The sequence below is a fragment of the Ictalurus punctatus genome, chromosome 8, assembly GCF_001660625.3.
Source record: "Ictalurus punctatus breed USDA103 chromosome 8, Coco_2.0, whole genome shotgun sequence".
Lineage (NCBI taxonomy): Eukaryota > Metazoa > Chordata > Actinopteri > Siluriformes > Ictaluridae > Ictalurus > Ictalurus punctatus.
In genome coordinates this window covers 14,304,781-14,327,231 of record NC_030423.2, presented here as the reverse complement: position 1 = coordinate 14,327,231, position 22,451 = coordinate 14,304,781, and the positions used below count along the sequence as shown (strand labels likewise).

Sequence of the window (22,451 nt, the reverse complement as noted above, 5' to 3'; positions counted from 1 at the left end):
AGCATGTTTCCATTAAAAGAGAAAGTAAACCTTTTTTATTATTGTAGATTTTATTCAAATGATCTTACAAGTATTGCGACGCTGAACAAATAAATACAGAGCATGTAAGAGAAAAAAAATAGAAATCATGTCTATCAAAGTGATGCAACGACAGAAAGAACAGTGTTTTGCGGCCATAATGAAAATATTAGCAAAGGAAAGTTATTATCATCAGTTAAACTGATTAGTTTTTTAACATAGTATTACATACTACTAATATACAGCATTAGTGGTTTCCTTAGCAGTTGATTGTTCTTCACATGTTTTAACATGCCTACTTTAGTAATTACAATTGAGCATCTGGCTGTGTGATATTGTTTTCCGTCTACTAGCTGGCCAGGATTTCTCCATAATGATGTTGAATTGTTTTTGTTAGTGGCTGTTTATGCTTGGTTGTTAAAAGGAAACATTATTTGCAGTTGTGCATTAAAGTTTGTCTAATCGCTACTCTGCAAGTCATTTCTTCAGTAGTGATGGATGTATACATATATAAGCCCAATGTCTATGGCATTCTGCTATCAATACAGAGACAGGACAGAGCACACAATTCCAAATTTCTAAACTTTAATTGTAACCAGGATTCACAATGGCATATTTTCTTTACTGAAAATGGCTGCACATTGCAGTTAAATGTGTAAAAGAGTTGAAAGTAACAGGGTTGAGATTTTTAGCAAAAATTTAGCAAATTCGCATGCTAATGGCATGAAGACATTACTTTCTTATCATTTACTATAGTTAGTTATATTTAGTATAATTTAATCATTGACTTTCAGTCTACAGTTTGCATAATAGTGTTGCACTTTTTAAGTCAGTCGATATCACAATATCATTGCAAATAAAGGAAAAAGAATACAGGTGCATCTCAAAAATTTTGAAAATCCTGCAAAAGTTAATTTTTTCCCCGTAATTTAATTTAAAAAGTGGAGCTTTCATATATTCTAGATTCATTACACATAAAGTAAAAAGTTTCAAGACTTTTTTGTTTTAATCTTGATTATTATTACTTATAGCTCATGGAAATCAAAAATCCAGTATCTCAAAATATTAGAATAAAGAATTTATAATACAGAAAAGTCGTTATGTTAATTTATGCACTCAATACATGGTTGGGCTCCATTTGCACGAATTACTGCATCAGTGCAGTGTGGCATGGAGGCGATCAGCCTTTGACACTGCTGAGGTGTTCCGGAAGCCCAGGTTGCTTTGATAGCAGTCTTCAGCTCGTCTGTATTGTTGGTTCTGGTGTCTCTCATAGATTCTCTATGGGGTTCATGCCAGGTAAGTTGCCTGGCCAATCAAGCACAGTAATACCATGGTCAGCAAAAAAGTTACTAGTAGTTTTGGTACTGTGGGCAGGTGCCAAGTCCTGCTGGAAAAGGAAATCAGCATCTCCATAAAGCTTGTCAGCAGATGGAAGCATGAAGTGCTCTAAAATCTCCTGGTAGATGCTGCATTGACTCTCGACTTTATAAAACACAGTGGACCAACACCAGCAGATGACATGGCACCCCAAATCATCACTGACAGTGGAAACTTCACACTGGACTTCAAGCAACTTGGATTCTGTGTTTCTCCACTCTTCCTCCAGACTCTGGGACCTTGATTTCCAAATGAAATGCAAAATTTATTTTCATCTTTCCCATGATTGTGGTTGTGTGTACTGAACCAGACTGAGAGATTAAAGGCTCAGGAAACCTTTGCGGGTGTTTTGAGTTAATTAGCTGATTAGAGCCCTTCTCAGGTGAACATTTTTGTATTATAAATTCTTTATTCTAATATTTTGAGACACTGGATTTTTGGGGGGATTTTTGAAGTGTAAGCTGTAGTCATCAAATTTAAAACAGAAAAAAGGCTTGAAATATTTCACTTTATATGTAATGAATCTAGGATATATTAAAGTTCCACTTTTTTAATTAAATTATGGGGAAAAATTAACTTTTCCACAATATTCAATTTTTGTTTAGATGTACATGTAAGAGATTTTCTTCTTCCCATGATCTTCAGGAAATTCAGATGATTCAGCTTTTTGTTGAACATGTGACTTGTGGAATATTCAGGGTGAATATGTTCAGCTAACTTGGTTGAGTGAATGTTGTGGAACTAAAATGTACACCGTTTTAATAACCTATAATAGATGACTCATGAAAAAGCATGTTCCAAGCATGAGCTGTTAAATTCATTCACACATTAATAGCAAAGATAAGAGGATTTTGAACCATATTAAAGTTTATACTGTATTTCAAGGTGAATTATAGGTCTTTGCATAATAGTATACTTTGCATATTTGTCCATTTAATATCAGTAGGACACATATGGCACCCTAATCATAGAGTCACCTGCAAATCCTAATTTACATCTTAATGCACATGTTGCAAATATGAATCCTAATTCATGTACCTAAAACCTTTATGCTACATACATACATACATGATTCCATTAGTCGTGCTGCCAGTGTACATGTTTATAAGTGAAGGACTTTGACTGGAATATCTCAGTGCTGTAGAAATATGTAATGCAGGTGAATAGCTGTCAACTGAGAGGATGACTAAGTTAAATCTGTAGATGACAAATGTCATGCAAATGTCATGAGCATGCAAACAAAATCATGTGTTTCAGGTGTAGGTGATGTAGATAGGATTTACATATGATTACTTTAGAGCAGAATTTAATTGAAATTAACCAAGATTCAAAGTTCATTAGAATTGGTTAAAGTAATCACAAGCCAGGGTCTGTCCTGTTTTTCAGGAACCTGTGCAAGAGTACTGGGCCCATTTGAAATGTCATAGTTTTAAGTCCCACTTCACAAAGTCATGATAATCAGTTTCCTCCTGCCATGATGCCCTTGAGGCCCAGGATTTTCCTATTTCCTTTCTTTTAATGAAAGCTAGAACCACAAATTAGTTTAGGCCTGTCCCAAAACCAGCCTGTGCCCCTTTAAATAGTAAAGAACCAGCACACAAACAGTGGATGTGTGATCACGTCGGAGAAAGCCTGCTGTCGAGTGTTGATTCGCACTGTCTGGCAATTGCCGATGGGGACGCGCGTCAGTTTTATAGCCGAGCATGGAGAAGAGGCGTTGGCAGGCAAAGAAAGCCTTCTCATCAGTGTTTATTAATCACCGGCGTGATATGATACTGTAATATCTGTGGTATTTTTACACTCGCCGAGCACTCACAAAGTGGCTTTGGCTATAAGAGGACTTAATGAGTTACAAGTCTGCTTAAGAAGGGTTTCAGACATAAACAAAATGGCATGAAAATGTGTTAACTATTAGATGAATTCTCTGATTTAGAGAGAAGGCCAGCTTTGCAGTTTTTTTGTTGTTGTTGTTGTTGTTGTTGTGGCAGCTCCAGAAACGTGTCTCTGGATTTAATGCAAAGAAATTACACAAAGAAATCTCTTTGGAGTGTTTCACATGCACACACATGAACACATATGCACATGTACATTACTGAAACCAAAGTGGTGAGGGGAACAATGAGCATTGCAGGCTGTTTTGTGTTTCCTTGATATGGTCAGCATATGTATTCAGGCCTTTAGGTGATATCATGTATGCAATCACTGTGCACTTTGAAATGTTCTTATTCAAGCAAGTGTCAGGATGCAGTTGCAACTGGCCACTCACAAGAGCACCGAACCCTCCCATCATGCTGAGTTTTCCAACTGCTGCAGACTGCTAATTGGTTTTATCACAGCAGAAGTTATGACCAGTGTGTGTTTTACAAACACATGATATAGACACAAAGGTGTTTTGTGAAAAAGCAGAAGTGGATTGTTTCAGACGGTCTGAATAATTGCTATCTAAACACTGAAAGTGCTCTGTTTATTTTGGGTACACACATTGATTCGTCAATGTCTGATGCAATACATTTTGGCAAATGAGACACGGCTTTGAAAAATAAAAAAGTCAGTGTAACCATGGAGCCGAAGAATGTGCTCTTTTCTGTTGGACCTCACAGACATTTCTCTTAACTGGTAAGTCTCATAGTGCATTAATTAGAACCTAGATGCTGATTCACAAAAACCAATCAATTACACATCTAGACTTGACTGGCAGAACCCTATAATTGGGTGGCTGCTTTCCTTTTCTCAAGTAGCCCACAGCCAATCCATACAGACCAAACAGGTGGCAGCAGAGGAAACAAGCTCTTCCAGTCCATAAAACTGGCTAACTAGCTTCTGAAACTTGCCAGCCTGTAATTATCATATCATTTGTGTTGTAAATCACTGTGCCTCTTGTCATGGTATCATCAGACGTACGGCAATTTCATGCTGCAAATCAACACAGACAATTCAACAACAAAAAAAGAAAGAGAGAAAAAAAGATTATTTTGTGAGGCCCTGATAACTCAGAAAATGACATGCTAAGATGATTATGGAAGCGTTTATGGAAGATTTTTTTCAATGCTGATTATTTCCTTCTATTGTGTGATTATTGACACGTTTACTTTAACACAGATTATAATTTTATGAATAGCATTCGTTTTGAAAAAGTGATTGTGTTTTATAAGACTCTAATCATGTCTGTGATAAAAAATATTGTCTAATAAACAGGGAAAGATGTTCTGTGAATAAAGGTTGCAGAAGCATGTAAAATTTAACTAGGATGGACTTTCCCTTCCTCAAGTCCAGACACCCCCAATTCCTTGACACTTACATCTCTGGGAAATGCTTCACTTCTCCTGTCAGCAGCAGCCTTCATATTAACAGCAATGTGCTCAGCTTTTATGATTATAATTCTCAGTCATAAACAAAATGGCCTACATTTGCCTACAAAATTGGCTACATTACAGACCAAAAAATATGGATACAAGCAGTGATTCAACAATTTTCAGTTGTCACTTTTCCGACACCCAGCACAACTGAACATGATGATTGTGGAAAGTAAAAATTACAAATCATTTCATATTTAATCATATTAACTTATATATATATATATATATATATATATATATATATATATATATATATATATATGTTTGTTTGTTTGTTTTTTTGTGCTAAGTACAGAATAAAATATTTCAGGCTGTTAATGGAAAATAATCAATGGCGGGCATGTCCAAATTGTTTTATTTCCCTTTTACCACAGCAGTTTTCCAGGGGAAAATATTTATTAATTATTTTAATGACATAATCATTTTTATCCACGCTCATTACATTTAATGTTGTGAAACAGCCATTAGTTCACTTATAAAAGTAATATAACATGTCATGTTACCAAGAAACTGCAAAGCCTTCCTTCATGAGTTTCCCATGTCGGAAAAGAGTTAAAGTTGTTCCTTACTTCTGTCTGTTACAGAGCACTGACACTGAAGACTCCTTCCATAAAGGCTAAATATACATGTCCTTATAAAAAGCTTCAACTGGTCAACAATTACTCATGTTTTACTATGTTTTTTATGTGGTGCATCCGCCATAAAAGTCCCAGTGTAGGTTGTTACTATAGAAATTATTATTATAAAACGGACAATATTATTAATATGTGATTTGCCTTGTAGCTGGAACTACTGTCAGAGCTACTGGTGTAGAAAATTATTTAACACTCAATCTGATCAGATTTAAGATCATATTGTAGTCTCATTTATTTTTCAAAAATGCACATAATTCACATTTTCTAATCATATAATCAGCTGACATGTACCTGATAAATGAATGTGGAACTGCATCACTCCCAACATTTAGCTGCCAACGGTTCTAGGTTATATAAAAGACAGCTGGTTGCAGCTTGTCACTTAATAATTGGATCAATTATTTGGGTAATTATATGAATAACTCTCATTAGAACACTTGTTTCACAGTAAGAATAGCATATTTCGAAGTTTGAACATAGTCAATAAAACCAAAAATGAAGCTTAATATTTAAGGACTGAGATGAATAGTTATGAACGAGGCCATGGGGGATCACTGTTCATGCCCTTAAACTCTGTATGCAGATTTGTCAGTAGGTCCAGATATACCTTCCTCACTCTTGTAACTGCATAGGTTTTAGTCTATTTATTAAATAATTTATAGCATTTCCTGACAAATATGCTTGAATATTAAGTTGATGTTAATGGGTTAAAGGGGGTGTAACAGTATTACAGCTTAAAGGATTTCTTGGGGACTTTTTTCCATTCTTTCCCTTTTTATGTATTTGGAGGACACCACGTTTGGACAATTGTGTAGGAACGCGAGTCTGTTTCATGGCATGACGTGGAAAAAAAATGTTTTTGAAGCCATAAATAAGTAATACTTTTGATAACTCATAGCTCAACAAAAAACCTTACAATAGCAGTTATTGTTTGCTAATGAATCGCAGAACACGAAGCAGCTCTGCAGCAACGAATCAAATTAGTGTGGGTTAGCGGAACTACTTGACTTAATGGAGCTGGAGAAAGAACACAGACTTGTCTCTACACCTCCAAGATTTGCTACCATCTGTTCCTTTGTTTACACCTCGCCGTTTCCACGGCAACGACAGGAGGCAGGTAGAAGTGGGAAATAGTTCGACTACATGGCTACACTCCATTACTGAACACTTCTTTATAATGAACTTAGAGAGCACACGACTTATTCTAAGGCAAGGACTGAAAATAGAAGCACACATTTAGTGGGTGTTGTGGTTAGAACTTGTGATAGCCACAGTCATATGTTTTTTGTGGAGAGTGTGAAAGTTCACAAAATTCAGTAATAGCTTTATCTCACATCAAACAATAGTCTGTTTTGCCTACTGCCTTTTTTCCCTCTGTTGACATTAATAGCATTTAATCTGAAATCATTTGAACCATCCTTCTCTCAGGTATGTGCATTATTCATGCTTTGGATCTAAATGGTGGTATATTTACGTCAATTATGAAGAATATGAATAATTTGTTCTTACGTTGTCTTTCACAGTTTATATGCATATATGAGGATAATGAGGCTGTCTATTGTGAAAAGGTGGTGAGAAAGATGCAGATCTCACTTGTCCCAGTTTCTCCAGGCCTGAAGAATTAACAGGTGTAAATCACAATGCATAAAGGTGACAGAGATTAATCTTGCAGCTGGTAGAATTTGAAGCCCAGAGCTTCTAACTCATGAGAGCTGGATCTCATCTGTTTTCCGACCTTGCAAACACACCCAGACATGGAAAAGATTGATCGGAGGTGAGAATCACACAACAGATGAAAATAATTAGGCCCTACTTGGAGGACAGATTTAATGAGGACAGCTTTAATGGGCAGGCAAGGAAATCACTACAATTTCAACATGGCTAAGTCAATATAAATCCAAAAGAAAACAAAAGTAAATCTGCACTTATCATTATGTACATTCTTCAATATATAAATATGTATGTGATTGTTTGGGATTGATTTGACTATGCTTTTTCTATTTAAGCCCAATAATTATACTTAATACATAAGGCAAACAAGTGTCTTTATCTTTTAATGAGTAAGTTTAATGAAAATGATCTGAAAAAATAAACAGCGGAAAAAAATCTAAATAATCTTTTTTAATGATGATTATTGCAAAAAAAAAAAAAAAAAAAAAAAAAACTATACTTAAATAATTATAGCAATTTACTACCTGTACCAGTTATGGAAAAGTGATGAATAATTCCTTATTCAGATCAATGTTTTTTTTTAATTATCTAATCATCTGCAGGAAACAGGAAACAAGTACAAAACAAGAATTTCAAGACAACAGATAAAAATGAACTGGTACGGTTACAGTGCAATCTCTTGTCCTCATTAAACCAAAAATCTGTCATGAAGTGCTACAAACTGTTTCTGGACCTTAAATGATACACTACAAATGCTCTCATTTTCAATATGAAGTAAATGATTTTTTTCTCAATTAGTTAATTAGATTCTTTCTGTTGATGTTTCACTTTTAAAATTTGAGTCATAATGAAAAGAAGAAAAAAAAATAAACAAATCCCCAAAGTATTTTACATAGTAAGACATTTAACAACAAATTAGGTTTCTTGCTTAAACCCTGATGTCAGTGAAACTTGGCACTCAAATGCATAGAAAAGTTTGCTCATTCTGAACAAATAAAATATTTTAAGTGGCCAATTGCCCTAATGCACATAACGGGAGACTGTGAAATGTGTCAGATCTGCGTCAATGCCATATGTTCATTAAAAACCTGCTGCTCATTGCTGAGGGTAAAAAAAACTAAATAAAAAAATGAAACGTTGCATAACACAGAAATCCACAAAATATCTTAAGGTACATCTAAGGCTGAGAGTTTGACTTCAGTAGAGAATTTAACCATGCGGTTGAACGGTTTGACAATTCAACAGTACAAAACAAACAATCCATCCATCAGAATGTTGTCTTAACCAGAGCAAACATAATACATTGAGATGGAAATGTTCAAGTGGACAGCAGAGGGGTGAGGGAGTTAAAAACTAGACGCTCTTTGATGCTCTGTGATGGAGTCCCAAACTGTAGAGGTCTGTTTGTATTGCATACGAAAAGTCTTGGAATCAAATCTTTTGGAGCAGTTCGCGCTGAGGCATCCTCGCTGTGCCCGCTCACACATAATTTTTCAGCTGACAGCACAGATTTCTGTTCCTTAGTTTTAACAGCCAAGACGATTCATGACTAGGTCTGAAACTCGACTGGTATTCGCTTAGTTTGTTTATTATTTCTCCTCTGTATTTTCCCTCTAATTATGACTGCGATGCAGAGTGTTATTATACGTGCATTCATGACATTAGTCCTCAGAGATGACGTCTATGTCGTCCTGGCTGCCCTGCTGAGTAGCTACTCTCCAGCGGTTCACGTGTTGGTTTCCCTTTCTCTTCTGCTGCAGCTCAGGTGATTCCTCTTCCAGTTTCTGCCTCTTGTGCTTGGTTCTCCGGTTCTGAAACCATACCTTTACCTTCAAAAGACAGAAAGAGACTTTGTTTCACACCATCAAATCATTACTATATAATAGAGAACATTTCTTATAAACATCATTCTAGGTCTTAGGTTAGGTTCGGGTATTTATTTCAGTGGTGAAAGCTTTGACTTTCTTGGCTTAAATAAGCCATCTTAAATGATCAGCTTGTAATTAATATACACATAAATGAATCATTTCTTCAGCTACCACATAATGTGTGATAGTCCAGAGAGGTGTAAAGGATGTACAGGGTTTTAGATATGTTGTATACAACAGTTTAATCTCTTTATTTTCACTTCTTTTTCATACACTTTATATTATTGATTCTTGACTTTAGAAATAGTGCCACTAAAAATGTAACAAAGTTTTTTGATTGCATCTGCTGAGTCGTGTCTGATCCTGTTGATGCAGAGAGCTTTTATGTTAACGTTATGGCAGTCTATAAAGTGTCTATAAACAGTCTATAAACATTCCGTTAAACTGTGTTTTACATGCACGTTTTAACATATTCAAAGGGAATAAAGAAAAGAAGTGAGTTTCTCCAAGAAAATACTTACATGATTACTTCTTTTAAAAATGTATTACACATTAAAATACCCCTAAGCCAACCTGACGCAACTGAAAGCACTGAGTTATTGCAGATCATCAATAGCACTTGCGTCAACAAGCATGTGTGTTTGCTGATTGTGAAATCCAATTGTAAATGCATGTTGAATACATGTCTTGGCATTCTTTAGGCCCAACCCAAGTGCGTGGATGAGAATGCTGTGTGCTCATCACATCCTGCTGGATCAGTGACATGGAATGTGTTCATGCACATTTGTGTTTTTGTGTGTGTGTGTGTGTGTGTGTGTGTGTGTGTGTGTGTGTGTGTGTGTGTGTGTAGGAGCTGTCTCATTCTATCTCTCTTACCTGGGTCTCAGTAAGGCAGAGGCCGTTGGCCAGCTGCTTGCGCTCTGCACCCACTACGTAGTGGTTTTTCTCAAAAGCACGCTCCAGTCGCAGCAGCTGTGAGGGGGAGAAGGCCGTGCGGATGCGCTTGGGCTTGCGCGAGAATGGTCCATGCAGCAGCAGATTTTCCGGGCTACTGTCCTCACCTGCACAAGAGAGCATGAGAGATATACAGAATGAGAGATGTCTTACAAAGTAGTGAAGTAACCTCATATAGTTTTGTGATGTGTAATTAATTAGATGATATTGTCATCTATTTTTCTGCTATTTGTTAGCACGCATGATCATATTTTTAACCAAATAAAACATTTTTTTTTATCATTTACAATGTATTACTTTTTTAAACAGTGTAAATGAATTATAATATATAATACAATTGTTATTATCATGTAATAATATTTTTCAGCCTATAATAAAAGTGGATATCCGAATGCAATGTGAATTTCAGAATTGCTGATATCGGTAGCCAGTGCTAACCATAGTCACTCAGGTAAACCATGCTCAAATGATTTTGTTTTAATGAAAGGGACAGTATTCAGATGTATTTTTCCATCACGCAACATCACCCTGATTTTCATACAAATGCATGGCTGTAACGTCTCAATGTCGCATCCTAAGTAAATATCTTAGCATGAAAAGATGCAAAAACAATTGCTATGAATTTTGATGGGCAGTTAAGCAAATGTAAAACCCCCACATTTTGTCTCATTTCTTTCAACATAAGTCTATAGTAAAATGCGGTCATTATCAGTTCCATGGGGTGTGTGACCTTCATCCCACCGCAGGCTGCATCTGGCAGACCGAGTGCATGTGCCGTTTATTAAAAAACACACAGAAGAGGCGAAGCATTTTTCATAAACAAATGGATCTATAACTCAGAGATGGGATGTGTCAGCCTTGAAAAGAATATTCAGCAAATGTGCAACCGCAAGCATGCACAAACAAAATTTGTCCCATCAGAGCGGTTGGAGCCTTGGACAGTGCAGGCCACTGAGGTGGGACATGATGAGCTATTGTAAATGAAAAACTAACCAAAATGTATCAGAGTGCAGGTGTGCATCAACAGATGTTCATAATCAGCATACACACCTTCTGAATAGATGTTGTAACTTCAACCACATTGTTGGAAATTACAAATAAGGTTAGTTTGTATTTAAATCTCATGATGCCTTCCCCTGTCCACTTTCAAAGTTCAATTTTAATTATTATTATTTTTTAATAAGTACAAAAATTTTAAATACAGGCGTTTTTTTTGCAGAAATTTTGATTCACTCAATCTACATTTAATTAAAGTAGATGAAGCTTAATTTAACTTCGTTTATACTTTATGGGTGATTTTACTGTGTGTGTGCATACAAGCAATTTAATATGGAGTACATTCTTGACTTCAGAACAACTATTAAGATGTACAAAAGTACAAAAGAGCCCTAATAACATCCACAGTGGGTGAAAAGTGGATTACCATAAAGCTGCTCAAACCAGGATTTGATCTGAATCTGAAGACAAAGCGTCTGAAGTGATTCTTTCAGACAAGCATGAAGCCATCACAGGGAAACAATTTAATTTCAAAGAGTCCCTAAGCTAGCCTAATGATATATTCTCAGCAACTGTGCATGAGAAGACCATGAAAATAAAGAGCTGGTTTGGATCCATACACAGATTTGCTAGTTTGTTTACAGACCATTTGCATAAAATAAAAAATAAAAAAAATTTTAAAAAAAATTTAAAAAGAAAAAAAAGAGTCTTATGTCAGCTTGTAGAATGTTCTCTGAATTGCAGAGCTCCTGATAAGGTACACACTATACTTCGTCTACTGACGGGTGCATATTATCTGCCACAGAACTGTCATTGACAGTTGTTTTCAGCTGGAGTGCTGAAAAACCCTTTGAACATCAGAGCTAATATGCAAGTAGCCAATACCTGGAAGAGGGGAAAAATGTAAACAGCCCCATGAGGTCAGAAGGTGTTGAAAACTCGTCCTGCAAGTACAACCAAGGTGCTCTGAGAAGGAGCGGGAATAAACACAGCGATTTACAACAGTTGCTATTATAACCATATCCTAAGCCCTGAATATAGTGCTTAGATATAAATTGACTATGTTTGTTCTGTATGTATTCAGACCGGCATCGTCTCCATGTGTGGCATCACCTTGCGGTCTCCTTCGAGAGAGCTGGTGGAACATAGAGGCGGGTAGTGATGGAGATTTAGGCCTCCTGAAGAGCCGGCAGCCCCTCCGGGGGTTTGGGCTCAAACAGTCTTTGGCCTATCCATGGCAAGGATGCCCCCGCCATGAGGAAAAGGGAACCAGATGGCACCCAGATCAGCTTTACTACCATTCCCTTGGCACAAACAAGCTTGGTCTTGTCAGTACTGCTCTCATTAAAGGCAGGGAGAAGGGTGGCATACACTGGGAAATAAAGACACACTGGATCATTTGGTCTGCAACCACAGTGCAACAGCCACCAATTCAGCCGTCCCTCCGATTTGAACTGTTTAAATCTGATAAAATTTCAATACAGCCTGATTGCACACAATAGTAAAATTGCATGTAAAAACTTATGGTAGAAATATTTTGTATTAAGTGACTCCGACATTAGTATAAAGACTAAACAAAAGTAGGAATCAATGAAAGTATTTGTTTCATGCATTAACTTCCCTTGTATTTTAAAGTAATATGACACTACAAGAAGTCCCAGGAAAGAGAATAATTGCAAATACAGCGGTCTGTTTCTCCGGTCTAAAACAACACAGCACTCTGATAGATGCACCCATAACACAAAACCCTGCATATATACAACAGGCGGCCAGACAGGGATCCTGTTTACACTGTGCTGCATGAGAGATCTAAGGACACAGATGCATGGTATTTGCTCGTTCAGGAAGTGACTAAGTTAAAATCCTATATACACATTAGTGCTGACAAAAAAAGTGACACTCATGATAGGTAATCCTTTCCCACTCAATCCCCTCGGCTATATTTAGCCTTGTCCAAACAGTGGTTTTCTAGGTTACTGGACACCATCAGTGAATGGATCATCCCTGTCCATAAACAAAGAGACTCTATCTGAGTCCCCGGATCTGAGTAACAGCGACAACAACCTCAAACTTCCACCAATTACCTGAGTCCTATGCCCCCAGGGCCTTTGGCTGAGCCGAGTGCGTCACCCAGCACACCTGATGTGTCTGAGCTTTCTCACTTCGCCTGGCAGAAAGGACAGCCATGTCAGATACAGCGAGCCTGTTGCTTTAACAAATTGACTTGTAAGCAAGACCACCCACAATCACTTATATCCACTAAACGTTAAAACAAACAACACAGTAAAATGATCCGAATACATACAAAGAGATCTGATTAGTTTCTGCAGTTTCTGCTAAAAAAAAATTTGTTTTGTTTTAGAGAATCGTTTTAACATCAGGCATTTTATGCAAAAATACTACACTCACCTTCTTACACTGAATTATTCATCAAGCATGACAATTCAGCTGTGATCATTTCCCCATTGAAAAAGGATTATTTTACTTAATAACATTTGTTATATGTATCATTTGTTACTCATCTACAAAAACATTTTACCTAGATTTTGCTTTTTGTTTTGTCTAGTTGATCGGTTGAATCACTTAAAATCTTATCATTATCATCTAGGAAGATGACAAATAGACCAAATATTGGCAAGTCCTGTAGCGAACCCCACGATAAGGAAAATCACTCTGTTTTCCATACGGCAAGTCTTACATCAGTGTATGTTTAAGTCCTAGAAGAAATCTTAGATAACAAAGAAAAGCAAATCTTGTACTCAAATCTTTTCATATTTGAATAAATGGCTTTGTCTATGGGTGATACAGTTCATTTGTGCGGGTCGTCATATGGTTAATGCAATCTGTTTAAAATCTTCCTTTAGCCTATTATATAGCTCATAGTTTAACACTGCTGAATATTATGAAATAAATCAATTTTAAAAAATAACAATCAACGACCAGTAAAATAATATATTCACCCAGAAATACATGACATTTTAAAACAATTGATAATCAATTTCATCCTTCATATTTGATTAATAAGTTTCTAATTGTTATCTATATATAATGACCTTTATTTCTTTTGTAAAATATTTTTATGTTCCCTTTCATGTGGTGTTCTGCAATATAGAACACGTCATTCTTAAACTACTTTTAAAAAAATTAACGTTTCTTTTTTTTCCACTTTTCAAAAATGACCTTAAAATAACCACAATTAACAGGGCTGCATATTTAAAAAAAAAAAAAAAAAAAAAAAAAAAAAAAAAAAAAAACAGTATTACTTGATGAGTGCTTTTATTTCGTTTTCAATACTTTCCTACAGCCCCATACAGTTACCACTTCCTGAGTGTGCAATCCTTCACACGCACGCGCGCATACACACACACACACACACTTAATTCACGTACAGAAGAGTGTATTATTCTCCTTGTGGCATGACACGTGGTTGAAACTTTTTTAGTACTGCGCCTGATCACTGAATGTCTATTTGTGTAGAAATTACACTAAATTAAATAAAACGAGAACAGTAGCTATGCATACTGTGGGTTGGTTTATGTCATAGCTAATTCCTACAATAGGAAAATAAAAGAGATTTGATATTCGAGATAGCGTTTGACTGGACTGTGCATAACATTTTGCGGGCGGGATTGTGGCCTGTAAAGCTATAGCCTAAAATAACACACCTGTTAGGCTGCTGATTCAGCTGTGGTAGATATGAGATGCAAAATGGTTTAGAAACAGAAGTTTCAGGCTTTCAAAATCAGGCGTTACTTCATACAGCACAGATGCTCATGCTTAAATAAAATATATATAAAGAGTGTATGCCGGAGTGTCACGGTTATTTATTTTCCCTGATTAATACTGACCTTGAAAGCGGTGTCCAAGGTACCGGTTTCTGAGCACCCAGGGGTAGAAGTGCAGGCTGTCCCGCTGGTGTGGAGTGAAGAACGGCTGGGTGGGAATGGGCAGGTGCCGCAGCGCGAGCGCAGAGTTGGCTGAGTGGGAACCCGGGTCCGGGAACATCATGTCCGCGTTAACGTTCCCGTACAGCGTCCGAGCCGAGTTCTGAAAGCAGCTGCCGAACGGAGCCGGATGCACCGACTCGGTGTAGCGCAGAGCCGTGGGCCGAATCGGTTCATCTCCAGCGCTGGAGGAGTTTGAGTCTTTTCCGACCAGAGATTCAATCGTGAAACACTTTTTGTGCTGGAACATTATTATAGGATTGATTCTGAAATTACGGTTTCAAGATAAAATAAATTCCCCGGGCGCGTTCCCAAGGCACACAGTTTCGGGGGGGAAAAATGTTTTTAAATAAAAAATAAATTCCCCTATCAAATCTCCACAAAATGGTTTCTGAAAGTAATCAGAGTCTTTTTGCAATCCATAACTTCACGTGCGTGACATTCCTCTCGGCTCTGAATGTGCAGCCGCACGTCCGGAACCGGGATGCAGGTCCAAATCCGGACAGCTCTCTGATACTGACCTGACAACTAATGTTCATTCAAAACACAGCTTTAGGATGCCGCGACAACACTCAGTTCAGGTAATGGCCACACCGTCTGTTTGCTTCGTCTGACAATCTAGATTGAACTGCAAGAGCGCGGAACACCTTGGTACACTAATATGATCGATGATCAGACAGATCTGAGCTCCAGCCTGTCACTCATTCACTCACTAACCTCAATACCTGCTCCCCGCTCTGCGCGCCGAGGTGTGGTGCGCATGCGCACATGCAGCCACGCAAACACCAAGCACACAACCATTTTATTCACGTTAAATCGTTCCGTGTCTTATAGCAGAAAATAAACAGAAAATAATGCCTATTTCAACTGATTCATCGCTCCTTATCCGTAAACAAAATAAATAACATGTTGTTTGAAAAAAAAAAAGGTTTATGAGGAATATTTGCCTTTAGGGTCAGGGTCTGCCAAGGTCTGTCACATCTTATATTATAGCCTACTTTTAATTGAAGGATAAAAAAATGCATTTCTTATGAAAAGCTGTTTAAAATATTCTATAGGCAATTGCAAGTAAACACTTATATTTGCAGATCATACTACAGGACAATTTCCGTTTTATCTAAATTTAGATGTTACTAATTCAATGCTACAGCCACTCACCCCCTTCCATATCAATTACTGGTAGTTTCTACTTTACATGAACAAGCTTAATAGTCGAAATAATAGGCCTATCTGAAAAATTTGAGTTAAATAAATTCACTTTGATGTATAGAATACATGTAAACTACAATATGTAAATAAAAACAACAAATGACTGACTAAAGAGAAACTGTATGTCCAGTCACATTGACCAATAATGTATTATTATTATTATTATTATTATTATTATTATTATTATTATTATTATTATTATTAAAGGAAATCTTTATTTCAGTAGCACTGCCCTAGAAAGGATCATAGATTAGGCTATATGCTACATTTTTAAACCCTAAAAAATAAATACACCCTTTATTTGCAGTTTGATGAATATAAAATATACAGTAAGATATATTAGTTCAATATAGCCTATGCAAAACATATATATATATATATATATATATATATATATATATATATATATATATATATATATAGAGAGAGAGAGAGAGAGAGAGAGAGAGAGAGAGAGAGAGAGAGAGAGAGATATATAATTTAATATAAACTAAATCAAAGCTGTGGTTTAACATAGCAGATGAGACTTTAATTTATTAGGTGATACGCATCAGTACCTCAAATCATTTGCTTAATTAAATGATTGCTTCACATAAAGCGCGACGTTTATTATCGCTGAATCTTGCTGATTGCGAGTCTGTACTCGTCTGTATCCATAGTGAGGTTATAACGGATGGACGGAATTAGGAGGAAGTTCAGCATACGGAGTTTATGAACGCGTCTTAATGAAGCGGTTCCAGATCAAGGGGAGCGGGCCATTGATCTCTCAGCTCAGCGTGTCTCAAGTGCCTCTCCTTGTCTCATTTGTCAGTTACAATCGTTCGAAGTTGTTGAGGGAGGACGGAGGCTAATGGGCTAGATCAGAGTCCCGGAATCCCCGGACAGATGTCACCCCTTTCAGGACGAACAATCGCAGCTTATGCGGTGCACAAAAGCCCCCTGCTCGGGAAAGCCGTGTGAAGCACGCAGGCCACAGACCCTTCCGCTAGCTCCGAAAAAAACACCCCGAAAAGCCTTCTCTCCTCCCTACCCGCTCGATCCTGCAGCATATAATTAATAGCTTTTACTGGCCAATTTTGGCCCCTTTTGCCTCCGACTCAAATGGTCATTAACATCTATTAATTTTGCCTCTGGCCATTGATTAGAAATTGGGCGCCGCTGAAAGGCTATAACAGTTGGAGTTTTTGTAAGCTCTCCGGGTGTGAAGGCGAAAATGTGATTATTGTTCCCCTGCCTGGTACTAACTGAAGTTAAGCCTCCTTTGAAAATCCCGAAACCAGCGTTGGCTCTTTTACTGGTAGCCGACTTAAGAGGAGATGAAGCGCCATCTATTCTTATGAACTTTAGAAAAAGGCATTAAAACGCATTAAAACTCTGACAGTGGAAGAATCTGAGACTGAAGCAATTTCTCAAAGTAGGCCTACTATAGAGCGAATTTGAATTTAGACTGCTGAATTAGGCAATTAAAACAGTTTCATCAGAGCAGATCATGTAAGTGAATTGTGTCGTGAATTTCTAAACTTACAAAAAGAAGCTCGTGTAATAGCATATGCAAATCCCATTTATAGCACCTACATGTAAATAATAATAATAACAACAACAACAAAAATAATAATAATTGTTGTTGCTGTTATTATTTTTATTTCCATTTACACAGTGATTTTCTAAAACAAATAGTTTCGATTTACAGAGAAAGCAAACAGCAAAACTAATGTTTATAATATAATTCTTCAATTACATCATATTTTATTATTATTCAAAGTGTTTTTGCGTAACTGTAAAGTCTTCAAATTGTGTAACTAAAATGCCTGTGAAATGTCATAATTTGGTCTTGAAAGAAACACAGATTTGGAAGTTAAAAGACAGAAAGACAATTATTGATCTATAATTTCGAAGGGGAGGAATATTTGTTTGGGTTGTTGCTTCGATTGCTAAAAGTGTATTTAACGAAACAAAACAAAACAAGTATGATAACATGCTAATAATTGTAGTAGCCTAATTGTTGGGTCCATTTCAAGAACTTAATTGCTGGTCTTTTAATCTACGATACATTCCTATGAAGCGTCGTGGTACAGCCTGAAAATCTTATATAGGTATAAAATCGCAGTTAATCTGATCTGATCGTGGGAATCTGGGTGCTGGGATTGAAAGCTGTTTCTTCCTTATATACACTGCCCTCTGGTGTTCAACGGTGTAGGGATGTGGGGGTCGGGGCAGTTCCTCAGCTAGTTTTATTTAATCTGTAGATCACAACAAATCGCCAGTAGGCCTAATCTTCACTGTGCAACGGTAGGTTAAACTACAAAATATATAAACACAATAAAAATTCAACTAACAGCTGTTCACTTTTGATTGAATACAGGCATCTTGTGGACCCCATCCTAACGTATGATAAACAACTTAAGAAACACTTATGGGTTGTTTTGTTATGACTATTTTACTTTTACGTTTTATTTACAAAAAAAAAAAACATTTTAAATTATTGTTCTATATTTTAGCCAAACGAACACTTAGGCAACCTAATTTAGTTATTCATGCAATGTTCAATGAAGCTATGCTAGTATAGATACTACTACTATTAATAATAATAATAATAATAATAATAATAATAATAATAATAATAATAATAATAACCATCATTTTAATAAAGGATTTATTTAAATCTCAAGGAACACAAACGGGCTCAGATACATTCAGGAAAATATCACTAAATGGTAATAATAAAGCATAAAATTCAAAATTAAACAATCAATGAAAATCATAGCTAGACCTAAACAGCATTATTTTTTAAAGAGGAAAAAGTCCACACCTTATCACATAATGCGAGTTGGGGGGGGGGCCGCTATAGGGCCTACACATTGGTTATTTTTATTGTGAAAGAAAAACATTAATAGCTGTAACGCCACATAGTGACATGGTGCCTTAATTTCTTGTTTAACAAGAATGGTAAGAGATTCAGTGGTCTGTGTATGGAACTTGGACTTCGTGCTTGCCGTGTTCACGTTTCAGGAGACTCGTCACTGTCCACAGATGTGAACTGTCCGTCTTCTGTCACGGATGTTTCATGCTTTAAGTCACTGCACTGGTCCTTCGGTCGTTCATCGACCTCTCTGCTCTTCCTCCATTTAGTCCTCCTGTTCTGAAACCACACTTTCACCTGTGTTTCAGTCAGACGCAGCGCCGAGGCGAGCAGCACTTTCTCCGAGCCGGTCATGTACCGCTGCTTAGCGAAAACCTCCTCCAGCTTCTGCAGCTGCTCCGCGCTGAACACCGTGCGGATCCGCCGACACGTCTTCAGCCCAAAATCTCCGGTACACGTCAAATCAACCGCGTGGAGCCCTAAGAACACAGGTGCATTAAAGTGAATGAACTGCTCACTGTCAGTTCGGAAATAAAATCAACAAAGCTCTATGCTAAGCATGCATTTAGACCTGTAGTTTATTGGACAATAGGCTATATATTACTCTTACCATCATGAAGCCGCGTCTCACTGTGTCTGTATGCAGCACTCTGGTGATGGGAAAAGTGCGGCGCGTAAACGCACGCGGATCCGAAGGCAGCAACAAAAGGCCTGTTTGTTAACGCTGGAAATAAAGCTCCGCGCATAATAACTTTCGGTTGTGTATAAACGCTGTGGCTGTCGAGAGCTGGCTTTCGGTGTCCGGAAGAAAGGATCCAGTCAATACTGAAGCTCTTCGGTTGCTCTCTTGGTGGAAAATGTGCTGTTTCTCTGAAACATGTCGTGTCCATGTTTCGTCTTGCCAAGCTCCGTGCCGAATGAAGGAAGGGCGGACAAGCGCTCGCGCTTTTAAATGCGAGCCTCGACGAGTTTCGGTTCATTCTCCAAGACGGGGTTTTAAAGGGATTACGGGTGATTTGTCATAAGGGCTCAGGCAGATCAACTGCTAACAGACCAATTACAACCTGGATTTGTCATAATTTCACGTGGCTTTCAAACGAATTGGGAACCAGTTTAGCTACACACGCTACAATACACACTCGCAAGAGCGTGACGAGTTTAGCACCAAGTTCATTAAGCACTAAAAGCACCCCGAGTTTTGGAGAAAATGTAGCCGATAAACGGGTTGAATACATGGATAGTCAAACAAATTATCAGCACTGGTGTGAAAAGTTAAGAAGGTTAGCGGTGCGGTTTAAAAATGTCGTTTTGGTGATTAGCCTATTAAAGTAACATTCATGCACCATTTACACAAATTAAGCTAATAGCTTAAAAAACATTTACACATTCAGTCATTATCCAGGTAAATTTGTGTGTCTACTGTAATTATCTTAAATTATTTTCCTTGTGTGTCTGTACCTTTTACTTAGTTTAACCTACAAAATTACCTGAGTATGTTATAATTAGCATCTTGCTACACATGGACAAAACTAGCCTAACTCCCCTGCTGATAAAAACAATAGAACCCTCATAGAATTTGTAATGGTTTTAATGGTTATGATGGGAATTGTATTGGGTTTAATGGAAACTGGAATGGTCCCTGTGGGTCTCTACTGGTAATTGGTTGCCTTCTATGTTAGGCATGTTATGTCAAGTGGATACCATTAAGGACCAATAATGGTAAGGTTTTAATGATTAGCTGATGTTTTGTAATTGTATTTGTAGTGGAAACCATTAGAATTTCTGTGATGATTTCTATTGTTTTGTTGTTGTTTTTTTCAGTAGGGTAACCTGGTTTTGTCTCACTCAGATGAGTCAAAATGATTAATAAAAACTTCATCTACAGTCGTGTAAGAAAGCACAAGTAGGCCTTTTTTTTCCTTCTGTAGATATGTTTGTATTCTGCAGACAGACCGGTGACAAATTAAAGAAAAAACTGATTAAATGATAGGAGAAATATAAAAAAAAGTGCAGGTCTACTCACTCGTACATTCATGTTAAGTATCCGCTTTATCCTGTCAGGGTTGTGGTAGAGCGAGAGGCAGAAATACACCCAGGATGAATACCAGTCCATTGCACGGCCCCATGCACACACACATACATTCATACACGCATTCCTACCTGGGGCAATTAAGCATGGACAATTCGCCCATCAGCAAGTTTTTGGGAGGACTGAGGACCCGAGAAGCCAGCTGTAACCCATGTAACCACAAGGAGAACATGCACAGAAACTCTGCACCGAGCTTAGGACCAAACCCTGGAGATGTGATAAAGCAAAGCTACCTGGTATAACACCATGTAGCTCTGTGCTTCATGACACAATTAAGCAGTCAGTATCCTACTGTGCTCTGTGGAATTGTATAAAAATGCTGAGCAAGAGCAGTTTGTCCTAATTTTGGATCAAGATGGCAAGAGGAAAAGATCTAAGTGACTTGGAAAGAGGGAAGTAACTTGGGTCACAAAGACTAATCATTTGGCTAGTGTTTCAATAGGAACAGAGAATGAAGTCGCCTTTGCTAAGATCTGCATTTAGATAGGAAATACGATTGGAAATTTTGGCCAACGCATACATTCAGTGACTATGACGCTTGTGCATTATTGTGGCATGTAACAAAAAACAGAAGAGCAACTATTCTTCAGGTTAATGCAGTCAATGCAGGACATGATCAAACTCTCAGCGGGAAAAGTCTGTCCATAACTATGCAGAGAGGGAAATTAAAGTAGGGCTGCAGAGCATAAACCCCTCGTTACAAAGATGAACACACATTTGAAAGTTGAATGGTATGAACGAAGATGTATGCAAAGATTATATGGCCAGATAGTTCATCCTTTACCATCAAAATGAGTGGGTAAGTATATCTGTGGCACACACTTAAGAAAAATATAGAGTGAGGGAGCCCAGTGGCACTGTTATTTTCTGGAAGGCATTTTGCTGGCACGGTCTGGAGCTACTCTTGGCCGAAAGGGTCACTGCAAATTACTACACAGTTATTCTATGATGAACATTTCTATCTGATGATCTCCAGGATGAAATTGACCCCATGAAGGCTAACTGACTGGATAGATTGGCATGTATTCATATACATTTAGTTACCAGATCTCAAAACAACTGGACACCTATGGATGACTTTGGAGCAACGTGTAAGAAAACACTCTCTACCACCAGCATCAAAACACCAATTAAGGGAATACTTTTTGTAAGACTAGTCATCATCACCACAAGTATAGTTCCAGAGACTTGTAGAGTCTGTGCCAAGGCACACTAAAGCTTTTCTGGTGATTCATGGTGACCGAACACCTTAGTAAGACCCCTTTAATTGGTCACAAATGTATAGGTTTACCTGAATCAGGTTACCAACAACACATTGCCGTTATCATTTGAACATTATTTTAAAAGGATTTGGACATGTCAAAGTTCACTTTTAGCTTGATCAGATTCTTGCTGGACCAAAATCCCCAAAGGATCAGTATGATTATAAAACCCAACCCTGATCAGATGCTCTAAAGTAGGAGCAAATATC

At 37.4% G+C, this 22,451-nt stretch overlaps 2 protein-coding genes across 2 annotated transcripts; both read right to left on the bottom strand.

The window, feature by feature from the left end:
• Positions 1–7,182: 7,182 nt before the first annotated feature.
• emx3 (empty spiracles homeobox 3) lies at positions 7,183–15,543 on the bottom strand. The gene is made up of 3 exons (XM_017473461.3): positions 14,727–15,543; positions 9,805–9,989; positions 7,183–8,889 (listed from the first exon to the last, which is right to left on the bottom strand). The coding sequence occupies exons 1-3, from the start codon at positions 15,070–15,072 to the stop codon at positions 8,722–8,724; spliced, it is 699 nt and encodes a 232-aa protein (XP_017328950.1). The 5' UTR covers positions 15,073–15,543; the 3' UTR covers positions 7,183–8,721.
• A 3,123-nt stretch (positions 15,544–18,666) lies between these two features.
• On the bottom strand, positions 18,667–22,451 carry LOC108269307 (homeobox protein engrailed-like ceh-16). The gene is made up of 2 exons (XM_017475103.2): positions 19,502–22,451; positions 18,667–19,370 (listed from the first exon to the last, which is right to left on the bottom strand). The coding sequence occupies exons 1-2, from the start codon at positions 19,869–19,871 to the stop codon at positions 19,030–19,032; spliced, it is 711 nt and encodes a 236-aa protein (XP_017330592.1). The 5' UTR covers positions 19,872–22,451; the 3' UTR covers positions 18,667–19,029.